The sequence below is a fragment of the Ranitomeya variabilis genome, chromosome 6 (genome assembly GCF_051348905.1).
Source record: "Ranitomeya variabilis isolate aRanVar5 chromosome 6, aRanVar5.hap1, whole genome shotgun sequence".
NCBI classification, from domain to species: domain Eukaryota; kingdom Metazoa; phylum Chordata; class Amphibia; order Anura; family Dendrobatidae; genus Ranitomeya; species Ranitomeya variabilis.
This window is the reverse complement of record NC_135237.1, coordinates 508,042,255-508,054,861: the sequence shown is the minus strand read 5'-3', so window position 1 is coordinate 508,054,861 and position 12,607 is coordinate 508,042,255. Positions and strand designations below refer to the sequence as shown.

At 43.1% G+C, this 12,607-nt stretch overlaps 1 protein-coding gene across 3 annotated transcripts in view; it reads right to left on the bottom strand.

Annotated features, from left to right (window-relative positions):
* VPS13B (vacuolar protein sorting 13 homolog B) overlaps window positions 1-12,607 on the bottom strand; it is a 1,111,190-nt gene that overhangs the window by 161,100 nt on the left and 937,483 nt on the right. For 2 of the 3 annotated variants that reach the window (XM_077270879.1, XM_077270877.1), the window contains exons 37-39: window positions 11,170-11,375; window positions 9,655-9,865; window positions 3,733-3,917 (exon numbers count right to left, since the gene is read on the bottom strand). In XM_077270879.1, coding sequence (XP_077126994.1) covers window positions 3,733-3,917; window positions 9,655-9,865; window positions 11,170-11,375 — 602 coding nt within the window. The remainder of the gene's footprint in view (window positions 1-3,732; window positions 3,918-9,654; window positions 9,866-11,169; window positions 11,376-12,607) is intronic. The other variant, XM_077270878.1, reaches the window with a different exon arrangement.

Here is a 12,607-nt window from a genome sequence, read left to right as displayed (position 1 = left end):
TGATTATATGGACACCGGTCTCCTTCAGAACACAGTCCATATTCCTAATTTACAGTCATCCAAAGAAAATACTATTTTTGATATTTCTGTAGAGTTCATACTAGGTTTATCATCTTGCAAAATGCTGGCTCGTCGGGTGAAACGATATTTTGGTTTGCACAAAAGATCATCGTTCTTGGCAGCACATCATCTGTGCGTCCAAGAACAATGGCAGCCTATGCACACAGGAGCGGGGACAGCCTGGGTAAACAGGCTATTAACGACCAACGATCGGCAAACATGTCGACGGTCAGTGGTCGTTGGATGCGGCACATTGCGCTGTGTAAACAGGCCCTTAGATTAATGTCTTATCCATAGTCCATAAAACACCATGTTAAACCCAGGGGTATTATGGCCTATCAAATTCCGGGGTCCACCCAGACAACAATGGTAAGCGAACACAATTCCAGCTTTACATCGCTGATTTCCAACAGGACATTTTTTCTACACACAGAAGAATGCATCCAGCTGTGCAAACAAACAAATGTGCACTTGTTCCAAAGTATCATTGTGTGCTGTGATACATCATAAATAAGGATGAGCAGTCATCAGGCACCGTATCAGATCGGGACTAATACACTTAAGTATTTTGTTGGAAGCCAGGGCTGAATGGAGGATGGAGCGAGTATGCTAAGTGAGATACAGAAGATGTTGAAGCATGTAAGGCAAACATCTGTTTGTGGTTTACACATGGAAATGTGGATAACATATGAAAAATAGGGGTAAACCGGTGTCCCCACTAACACCAGGGCATCTTACATGGCAGACTATTCATACTGATGCCGGTTTTCCTTCGCTATGTCAGAATGACCAGTGATGCCGCAGACCTAGGATATATACGTCCTTCATAAAGTCTAAATGGAAAGATTGCTGAAAGTCATCAATGTTGACTTCCCGTCCCTCTAAAAAAAAAAAAAAAAAAAAGTAAAATAAAAACAAACCCTGGAGAATGTTTTCTTAAAACTGCAATTCCTCCTTTACTCCTCTTGTAAATATATAAATAAGTTGAGAATTCGGCATTAGGCAAGATTCACACATTTGTGATGTAAATGAGTGTTACCATCCGAGAGAAAACGACCAATTTTTTTCTCAGGTCTCATCCTGGTTGCTTCCTTTCTGTCCTCATTTTTTTCTTTCACTGAAGAGGTGTGCGGTGCCCTTGTGCTTTTTTTTCTACATGATTGATTCCAAATGAATTATTCACACGCCTCTAATGAATTTGGCGCATTGTACTCCAGCGAACCCTACACCAACGCTGGGGTCCACTGTGTTTATTATGTGGTCTTATGGCCACGTTTAGGTGAGTGGCGCTGTGGGAATGAAGAGCCTTAGGATTGTAAATCGGATTTTATTAATACCAACGCGTTTCTGCTCCGGACCGACACCTTTCTTAAGGTATAAAAACCAACATATAAAAGCAGTTTTTGTAGGTGTTGTGCCTGCACACAACACCTTCAGGTGAGCGCTTACCATATATATACTCGAGTATAAGCCAAGATTTTCAGCCCATTTTTTTAGGCTAAAAGTGCCCCTCTCTGCTTATACTTGAGTCATTGTCCCAGGGGGTCGGCGGGGGCAGGGGGAGCGGCAGGATTGGCGGCTGTCACATCATACTCACCTGCTCCCGGCGCGGTCTCTGCACTTCCCTGCTTCTCAGATGGTCTCCGGCGCCCAAAGCTCTTCCTGTGTTCAGCGGTCACGTGGTACCGTTCATTAAAGTAATGAATATGGACGTGTCTCCACTCCCATAGGCATGGAGCGCATATTCATTACTTTAATCAGTGGTACCATGTGACCGCTGAACACAGGAACAAGCTGCCGGCGTGGCGGCGACCATCGGAGAAGCAGGGACATACAGAGAGACCGCGCCAGGAGGGTGAGTATGACGGGGGAGGGTGAGCCATGCGATATTCACCTGTCCCCGTTCCACCGCCGGGCTCTGTCTTCCACGTCCTCTGGCGGGGACATTCAAGTCAGAGGGCGCGATGGCGTGGTTAGTGCGCGCCCTCTTCCTGAACAGTCACTGCAGAGACCCGGAAGACACAGCAGCGTGCGGCGGTGGAACGGGGACAGGTGAATATCACAAGTGCCGGAGGCCTCAGCCAGCGGCCACACCAGCACCTGGCTCCCAGCGACGAGAGGGGAGTATGTAATTTATTTATTGTTTTTTTAATCACAGCAGAAGCAGCATACGGGGCATAATATTCTATGGAGCATCTTATGGGGCCATCATTAACCTTTTATGCAGCATTATATGGGGCTCCTAATTCAATATGGATATTCAAAAACACTTAACCTACTGATATCTCAATTAATTTTACTTTTATTGGTATCTATTTTTATTTTTGAAAATTACCAGTAGCTGCTGCATTTCCCACCCTAGGCTTATACTTGAGTCAATAAGTTTTCCCAGTTTTTTGTGGCAAAATTAGGGGTCTCGGCTTATTCTCGAGTTTATACAGTATATTGCTTATGCTTATCCTTTACCAGACGGCATTGCCTTATTTTCTGTTTGCTTCTGTCCAGAGCATCTCTACTACGTAGTTTAAACACTTTCTGTGCATGGCAAGTGGGCGTGGCCTCGATGGAAAAAGGGTGTGGCTTAATGTGTGACACAGTGCGCGACCATCTTGGTGCAAATTTATGGAAAAAGACAGACATTATTAGTTAATCAGTGTTGTAATCTTCATCTAGACAGCCTAAAATTAGTGATTAGCGAAAGAGCTCATTACTCAAGTTTGACAAGGGGGCTCGGGTATGCACTGAGCATCGCGGGTGCTCAAGTGACATGTTCGTGTCCCCATGTTTCGCGACTGATAGATTGCCACAAAACATGAGGGAATTACATGTGTTTGTCAGGCAATCCCCGTATGTTTTGTGGTGGTCTAACAGACGTGAAACATGCAGAGACGGGCACTCCAACATGTCCCTCGAGCACCTGCAATACTCTGTGCATACCCGAGCCCCCTAGTCAAACTCGAGTAACAAGCACTTGCTCTCAACACTAATTAAAATGTATCAAATTTATTAAAAAGCATGAACCACTTTACACGGTCTAAAAGACGGTATTGATAAATATGCCCCATTGTGTTTGTATCTACGTTTAATCATTTTTTGTGCTTTTTTAACAACTTAACGCTCTAAGAAATTTCTTTTAAATTTTTTAAAATCTTTTGTTCTTTACACAAAATGTTAACCACTATATCACTAATACATAAGCTGGTGTTAAGAACTGTTGCAGTAACCGTTCATTTCCGTACCTTACGTCACTTTTATGTCTTGGCCATCAATCTAGCAGCATCTGATGTTTCTCTCAGTGCATGTCTGTTTGGACTTCTTGGAAAATACACACATAAAATACATTTTCTGCTCCAATTATGTAATATTCTATGGACGTTCTGTACCTCTATTCATGAACAGTAACAGGTTACACCTATATTTCCTGCTCTACCCAATTTTTAGGTTACCAATATATGCACCTGTTTGAACTACTCTTCAAAAACAAAAAACGTTAATGTTAGAAAAAAAAATAAAAAAAGGAAAAAAATTGCAAACAGGACTGGTATAATGACTAGAAAAGGATTTAAAGGGGATATTTCTATCTGTAAATCTGGGGTCTCATCTATTGTGTCTTTCACATGTTATGAATATTAAAACGATGTAAAGAATTAGACTCAATATTGCGGTACAAACCTGCAGAACATCTCCCAAGTCAGCGGTGCTAATATCAGGATCTTCCGTGGTGTTAAAAGGCACAGGGGTAATTCGCACCAAAGTCAAAACTCTTGGCTCTGGATATTTCCAAAGCATCATCCCGGGATTGTCTTCTGTCTCATTGTAAAACACCACTTCAAAAGCATTGGGAATCTTCTGAGCATCTATCCGACAAGAGAAAGAGATATGAGACTATAAGCTTCAACCATGACAGAAGACATAATAAATACTAATAAAACAATTAGAACATAGAAATTAAGAAATTTGTGAAAAAAGTCACATTCTCTTGATGGACTGTGCAGGAGCCTGCGAAGCTTCATGGTTCCAACACAAAAGGTCAATGTCGCAATCTCGAATCGCGTGCCAACAAGTGGACTGTCTAAACCGCAAACTATTTCACACCAGCAATGGTACTGTGGAGTAACCCAGCGCCGCCACATCATTAACTAAGCGGTTACCAAACTATTGGTGCAAAGAGCAAGACTGAATGATTACACAGGAGATCTCACACTTGAATTGTGAGAGAAGCCACGGAAGGTTGTGGGATCCTGCTCTGCATGCCGGGATCCCACAACTCAGAAGTCTGCGGCAGCTCCACTGTCAAATAAAAAGGGTGGCCAAAATTAGTGACCATTAATAATAATAATAATAATAATTTTATTTATATAGCGCCAACATATTCCGCAGCGCTTTACAAATTATAGAGGGGACTTGTACAGGCAATAGACATTACAGCATAACAGAAATCACAGTTCAAAACAGATACCAGGAGGAATGAGGGCTCTGCTCGCAAGCTTACAAACTATGAGGAAAAGGGAGACACGAGAGGTGGATGGTAACAATTGCTTTAGTTATTTGGACCAGCCATAGTGTAAGGCTCGGGTGTTCATGTAAAGCTGCATGAACCAGTTCACTGCCTAAGTATGTAGCAGTACAGACACAGAGTGCTATTAACTGCATAAAGTGTATGAGAACACGATGTGAGGAACCTGATTATGTTTTTTTTTTTTTAATAGGCCACACAGGGATCGTTAGGGTAATGCATTGAGGCGGTAGGCCAGTCTGAACAAATGCGTTTTTAGGGCACGCTTAAAACTGTGGGGATTGGGGATTAATCGTATTAACCTGGGTAGTGCATTCCAAAGAATCGGCGCAGCACGTGTAAAGTCTTCCACTGCAAGGAGGTGTGAGTTTTGTTTTCAAGGAAATTCTTAGGCCAGAATGCCCAGATTAGTCACCGGTTGGTGGAAGTATTGGTGATACAGAAATGGAGTGCAACTAACACGTCAATCTGAACGCTAACAGTCAGATCAACATGAGAAAGTATACTGCACAGGTGTCAGTAGCCTCAGCTGAATGCAGAATTGCAGATACCAAGTAGATAATACAAAGTCAAGACAGGAGTAAGATCAGGGACAAGGCTGAGGTCGAGATCTGAATAAACAATGGAGAAAAAGATACCTGTAAAAGAGACAGGGAAGCATAAACCTAAAACACAAAGCAGTGCATGAAGGAATAAGTAAAGAGACCCTGACTCCAGCGCTGGTTCACTTATTGGGCATCTTGCTGTAGTTTTCATGAAATCACGGTTTAATCTGCTGCGGCCCTGCTAGTCTTCTCAATGATGAGCTCTATCTAACCCCGCCTACAACACTGATTGACAGCTCTTTGTCTGAACTGCCCATAGGAAGAAAGCAGTCATCAGTAAAGGGATAGCCAGAGCTAATGAACGTAATATAATATTAAATTGTGTTACAATGATGCCTGGTGGTCTTACTGAAAGTGCAGCTCCAGGGACAAAATTAACTTATTTCCTCCCGAAAGAGCTGGCATTCAGTCCTGGGGGTGTATATAGAGTGCCAACAATCACTGTTCACTATACTGTGAGAGACAGCTAGAAGCACAGCCCGGCACTTTGGTTGACAGCTGGCACTGCACTGATGCACTGCACGGCGAGTTGGTAATAAAACATCCCTCACAGGCGTCACCAGCATGACATGTAATAACTGACAGTCTGCTCTCCTGATCTACATGTCTCATACTGGTGACACCCACTGTCATGTAAAATAATCTCTGGAGTCAGATTCTCAGGGAGATCTATGTCCAGCCCATAGATCTTGACAGCTCATTTACATATCAAGAAAACGTGGATTTCTCAAGAATAAGGGTACCGTCACACAGTACCATTTTGATCGCTACGACGGTACGATTCGTGACGTTCTAGCGATATCGTTACGATATCGCAGTGTCTGACACGCAGCAGCGATCAGGGATCCTGCTGAGAATCGTACGTCGTAGCAGATCGTATGGAACTTTCTTTCGTCGCTTGATCACCCGCTGACATCGCTGGATCGTTGTGTGTGACAGCGATCCAGCGATGTGTTCGCTTGTAACCAGGGTAAACATCGGGTAACTAAGCGCAGGGCCGCGCTTAGTAACCCGATGTTTACCGTGGTTACCAGCGTAAACGTAAAAAAACCAAACAGTACATACTTACATTCCGGTGTCTGTCCTCCGGCGTCTCAGCTTCTCTGCACTGTGTGAGCGTCTGCCAGCCGGAAAGCGAGCACAGCAGTGACGTCTGACGTCACCGCTGTGCTTTCCGGCTATGGCGCTTACACAGTGGAGAGAAGCAGAACGCCGGGGACAGACACCGGAATGTAAGTATGTACTGTTTGGTTTTTTTACGTTTACGCTGGTAACCAGGGTAAACATCGGGTTACTAAGCGCGGCCCTGCGCTTAGTTACCCGATGTTTACCCTGGTTACCGGGGACTTCGGCATCGCTCCAGCGCCGTGATTGCAACGTGTGACCGCAGTCTACGACGCTGGAGCGATAATCATACGATCGCTGCGACGTCACGGATCGTGCCGTCGTAGCGATTAAAATGGTACTGTGTGACGGTACCCTAAGACAGAGCGCAGATAGCAAGGTATCATTTTATTCAACTTTCTTTGACCTGCATGCCCATATAAACGGCTTAGGAGGGTTGACAGATTTTGTTTAAAGGGAATCTGTCACCATCTTTTTTTTAACCCATCTGAGAGCAGCATCACAATTTTTGATTTTCCACAAAAATTTAAAATAACCAATATATTTCGGTCAACTTCACAATTGTGTTCCACTTGTTGTTGATTCGTCACCAAAAATTTACATTTGGTATCTTTATGTTTGAAGCATGATATGTGGGAGAAGGTTCAAAAGTTCCAGGGAGCTAAATACTTTCGCAAGTCACTGTATGTAGAGACAGAGACCCTAATTCCATTGATGTGTCCTTGGCTGGTCTGCTTGCTGTTATTTTGATAAAATCACTGTTTCCTCTGCTGCAGATCTAGCAGTTATTTGAATGTAGGGCTATACAGTGGGGCAAAAAAGTATGTAGTCAGTCAGCAATAGTGCAAGTTCCACCACTTAAAAAGATGAGAGGCGTCTGTAATTTACATCATAGGTAGACCTCAACTATGGGAGACAAACTGAGAAAAAAAAATCCAGAAAATCACATTGTCTGTTTTTTTATCATTTTATTTGCATATTATGGTGGAAAATAAGTATTTGGTCAGAAACAAACAATCAAGATTTCTGGCTCTCACAGACCTGTAACTTCTTCTTTAAGAGTCTCCTCTTTCCTCCACTCATTACCTGTAGTAATGGCACCTGTTTAAACTTGTTATCAGTATAAAAAGACACCTGTGCACACCCTCAAACAGTCTGACTCCAAACTCCACTATGGTGAAGACCAAAGAGCTGTCAAAGGACACCAGAAACAAAATTGTAGCCCTGCACCAGGCTGGGAAGACTGAATCTGCAATAGCCAACCAGCTTGGAGTGAAGAAATCAACAGTGGGAGCAATAATTAGAAAATGGAAGACATTCAAGACCACTGATAATCTCCCTCGATCTGGGGCTCCACGCAAAATCCCACCCCGTGGGGTCAGAATGATCACAAGAACGGTGAGCAAAAATCCCAGAACCACGCGGGGGGACCTAGTGAATGAACTGCAGAGAGCTGGGACCAATGTAACAAGGCCTACCATAAGTAACACACTACGCCACCATGGACTCAGATCCTGCAGTGCCAGACGTGTCCCACTGCTTAAGCCAGTACATGTCCGGGCCCGTCTGAAGTTTGCTAGAGAGCATTTGGATGATCCAGAGGAGTTTTGGGAGAATGTCCTATGGTCTGATGAAACCAAACTGGAACTGTTTGGTAGAAACACAACTTGTCGTGTTTGGAGGAAAAAGAATACTGAGTTGCATCCATCAAACACCATACCTACTGTAAAGCATGGTGGTGGAAACATCATGCTTTGGGGCTATTTCTCTGCAAAGGGGCCAGGACGACTGATCCGGGTACATGAAAGAATGAATGGGGCCATGTATCGTGAGATTTTGAGTGCAAACCTCCTTCCATCAGCAAGGGCATTGAAGATGAAACGTGGCTGGGTCTTTCAACATGACAATGATCCAAAGCACACCGCCAGGGCAACGAAGGAGTGGCTTCGTAAGAAGCATTTCAAGGTCCTGGAGTGGCCTAGCCAGTCTCCAGATCTCAACCCTATAGAAAACCATCGGAGGGAGTTGAAAGTCCGCGTTGCCAAGCGAAAAGCCAAAAACATCACTGCTCTAGAGGAGATCTGCATGGAGGAATGGGCCAACATACCAACAACAGTGTGTGGCAACCTTGTGAAGACTTACAGAAAACGTTTGACCTCTGTCATTGCCAACAAAGGATGTATTACAAAGTATTGAGATTAAATTTTGTTTCTGACCAAATACTTATTTTCCACCATAATATGCAAATAAAATGATAAAAAAACAGACAATGTGATTTTCTGGATTTTTTTTTCTCAGTTTGTCTCCCATAGTTGAGGTCTACCTATGATGTAAATTACAGACGCCTCTCATCTTTTTAAGTGGTGGAACTTGCACTATTGCTGACTGACTAAATACTTTTTTGCCCCACTGTATAACCACGCACACACCACTGATTGGGTGCTTTCTTTCTGTCCATATACAGTGCACACAGTGGTGGAGGCGGGGTTATTCAAAACTCATGAATATGCTTGACTACCTGGCAGCAGGGCAAGTAGTCCTCTAATGCTAATCTCTTACTGATTAAACAGTGATTTTATCCAAACTACATGAAGCAGCCCTGTAAGTGATACATCACTGGAACCAGGATCTGTGTCTCTACATTATGCTGCTGTCACATTAGGTGGCAAAAACCTGGTGACAGATTCCCTTTATATAAATGTGGTCATGTTTACAGTACATCATTGGTGAAAACAGGGATCCCTCACTTAATATCCTCCATTCCCTTTATGATATTCTGTCGTAGTTTGCAAACCTGTAAAAAAATAAAGACATTTTCTGCATGTGCTCAATGATATTAGCCAGTTTGGTTCCTCCTCACAGTCTTGTACATTGTTGGATGGTGAAAAATTACAAGAGAGTCTTAATAGTCTCCTCTGCCTGCAACAGAGTAAGGACACCGGGACCACTAAGCGACCCCTCTTAGCTAAGCCCTGCCCAGCTCAGACTTCTGCCAGACACAAATTAAGGGGAGGTAGAAATTAACATCTGCGAAAATTCTACAAGACAGATTGTTTCAGGAGCATGCCGAGAATCCGGCAAACTGACAAACACTGTAAGCCAAGTTTTCTTAAGTTTACTTAATTTGCTTAGTGTTCCTTTATTCACAGTGCCTGGAATTTTCCTTTAAAATGACCATGTTCTTGGATTTTGGGAAGAAACCCAAGGAAACACAGAGAAGACATTCAAACCCTATGGAGATTGGTGTCCTCAGAAGAATGAAACTGATGAAAAGTTATTTGAAGCAGAAAGCTACGCAAGCAAAGAAATGATAATGTGAAAAACATATTTGAGATGTCCTTGACTTACCAGCATCCTGGATGTATTGAAAAAGTCCAGTTCTCAAGTCATCAGAGCTGTGCTCTGTCTTACAGGTTGAAGGTCTACTGATCACAGGGGAGACGGGAAGAAGGGGCTGCTCACAATCTGTGGTGCCCAACCCTGACTCTCTCTTCAGGTATTCCTGGACAAGTTCATTCAGAAGTGTTAAGCAATTCAGGTTCTCTTGACCCCAGAAAACCTAGAAAGAAAACATTATTAGCGATGGAAAGGTATAAAAACATACAGCTCAATCTGGAAGTTATCTAAACACCACTTATTCCCGTTGATTAGATATTTTATTTGGCAGGGTCTCATTCGTAGTTCATGAGAAAAGTTAAAGAGAAAGAGATAACTTCCTCTGACTCGTGTTCTCGGCACAGTGCTGCTATTGTCTTCAATCCTGGTTTATATCAACACCAATAACTTGTCCAGTAAATCAAATTAAATGTACCGGCTATTATCTACAAGACCGGTAGGGTGCCACCTGTAAAAATTCAATTCAGCCCCATAAATCTTATTTTACATGTATCATTACGTCTTGTGTGTTTTCATAGATCAAGTCAGAATCAATATGCTCCTGTACCATCGTAAGTTTTATTAAGGTCTAGAAAAATTAAGAGGGTTGTCTGGTTTAATAAAGACCATTTTTCAAATTCCCAATTGGGGGTTTCTGAGTTAAAAGAAGGGAGTTCATTATTTAGAGATATTTAGGACCCTCAACTGTAGATCTCCCAATCAGAGAAGGCCAGAAAGATCGACATATAAAAAAAATTCTGCCCAAATATTTCTCCATCATAGAATAGGCTTCTTGTCCCTATATTGGGAGTCCATATTACTAAGCTGCTATAATTATAGGAGTGTCCTTTGCATGGCAAGATATCTATAAATGTTGATTTACAATATTAGACTAATTTCTGCTTTAAGTCTACTATGGTAAAAACAAGCATATTCCTCTTCAATAAGAATCTTCAAGTCTAAACAAAAGATCATTTCTTTACACCTGTTAAGGTACTATCTTTTAACTGCCTATTTAGGATCCACAACAAAAAAAATGACCAGGAACCATTAGTCTAGGTGCTGGAGAACATCAAAAGAACTTCAATGGGGTTGTGTAGGCTTCGGGCTCAAGTCTGCAGTGACTCTATGTGACTGCACACTGATGAATCTTCATGGCACGCACTGTGAGTGCTGTCAGGATTCTCCGATGCTGGGGGCGTGATTAGCATGCTTCCAGACACATTCTGACTAGACGGGTCTGGCCTAACTCTGTTCACCTGTACTGAGCAAGGCAGCCCACATCTAGTTGGCATGGGGCCACAATTATGCAAACCACATATTTGAAGACATGGGTCCACCCAACTCTCAGAAAATCCTTACATTGCGCAAAATGCACATTATGAGGATTCACAAGTCTGTAATCACACGGTGAGTGCAGACTTGAGCCCAAAGCCTGGACAACCCGTTAAAAAATATATATATATATATATTTCATAACCAGAGTACCTGCAGCAGCCCGCATCTCATATCAAGAAGGATTTTAGGAGTTGCAGGTTGGGTCCCTGGGTCCCCACTATGCTTGCACCAACTTGCTTCAAGATTCACAGAGCCCGAAACTGGTCCGATCAGATTCCTTCTTCGTTCATTCAAGCTTGTTTTTACAACAAAGTCATTTAAATCCAGAGTGAATAGTGCTCCAGAAATGGTGTCTGCTGTATAGTAAGAAAAAGGAATAGATGTATCATATACCATACCATCAACCAAATAAATACCGTATATACTCGAGTATAAGCCGACCCCCTAATTTTGCCACAAAAAAATGGGAAAACTTAATGACTCGAGTACAAGCCTAGGGTTGAAAATGCAGCAGCTACCGGTAAATGTCAAAAGTAAAAAATAGATTCCAATGAAAGTAAAATTAATTGACACATCAGTAGGTTAAGTGTTTTTGAATATCCATATTGAATCAGGAGCCCCATACAATGCTCCATGCAGTTCATGATGGCCCCATAAGATGATCCATATTAAAATATGCCCCATATAATCCTGCATAAAGGTTAATAATGGCCCCATAAGATGCTCCATAGATACATTTGCCCAATATAATGCTGCACAAATGTTGATTATGGCCCCATAAGATGCTCCATAAAGATACTTGCCCCATATAGTGCTGCGCAAACCTTGAATATGGCCCCATAAGATGCTCCATACAGACACTTGCCCCATATAATGCTGCACAAACGTTGATTATGGTCCCATAAGATGCTCCATACAGACACTTGCCCAATATAGTGCTGCACAAATGTTGATTATGGCCCCATAAGATGCTCCATAAAGATATTTGCCCCATATAGTGCTGCACAAACGTTGATTATGGCCCCATAAGATGCTCCATAAAGATATTTGCGCCATATAGTGCTGCACAAACGTTGATTATGGCTCCATGCCCCATTTGCTGTTGCTGCGATAAAAAAATAAAAAATCACATACTCACCTCTCGTTGCTCAGGCCCCCAGCACTTTCAATATTCACCTGACTTCGTTCCGGTGCCGCTCCATCTTCAGCATCTTCTGCACTGACGTTTAGGCAGAGGGCGCGCACTAACCACGTCATCGTGCCCTCTGACCTGAGCGTCACTGCAGAAGATGCTGAAGACAGAGCGGCGCCGGAACGAGGAGGTGAATATCGTGCAGCGCAGCGCTCCCCTCCCCGTTATACTCACCTGCTCCTGGTGCGGTGCAGTCCCTGTTTCCTCGGCGCCGTAGCTTCTTCCTGTACTGAGCGGTCACCTTTACCGCTCATTACAGTTATCAATATGTGGCTCCACCCTTATGGGAGGTGGAGCCGCATATTCATTACTGTAATGAGCGGTACCATGTGACCGCTCAGTACAGTTAGAAGCTGCGGCGCCGGGGAACCAGGGAACTGCAGGGACTGCACCAGG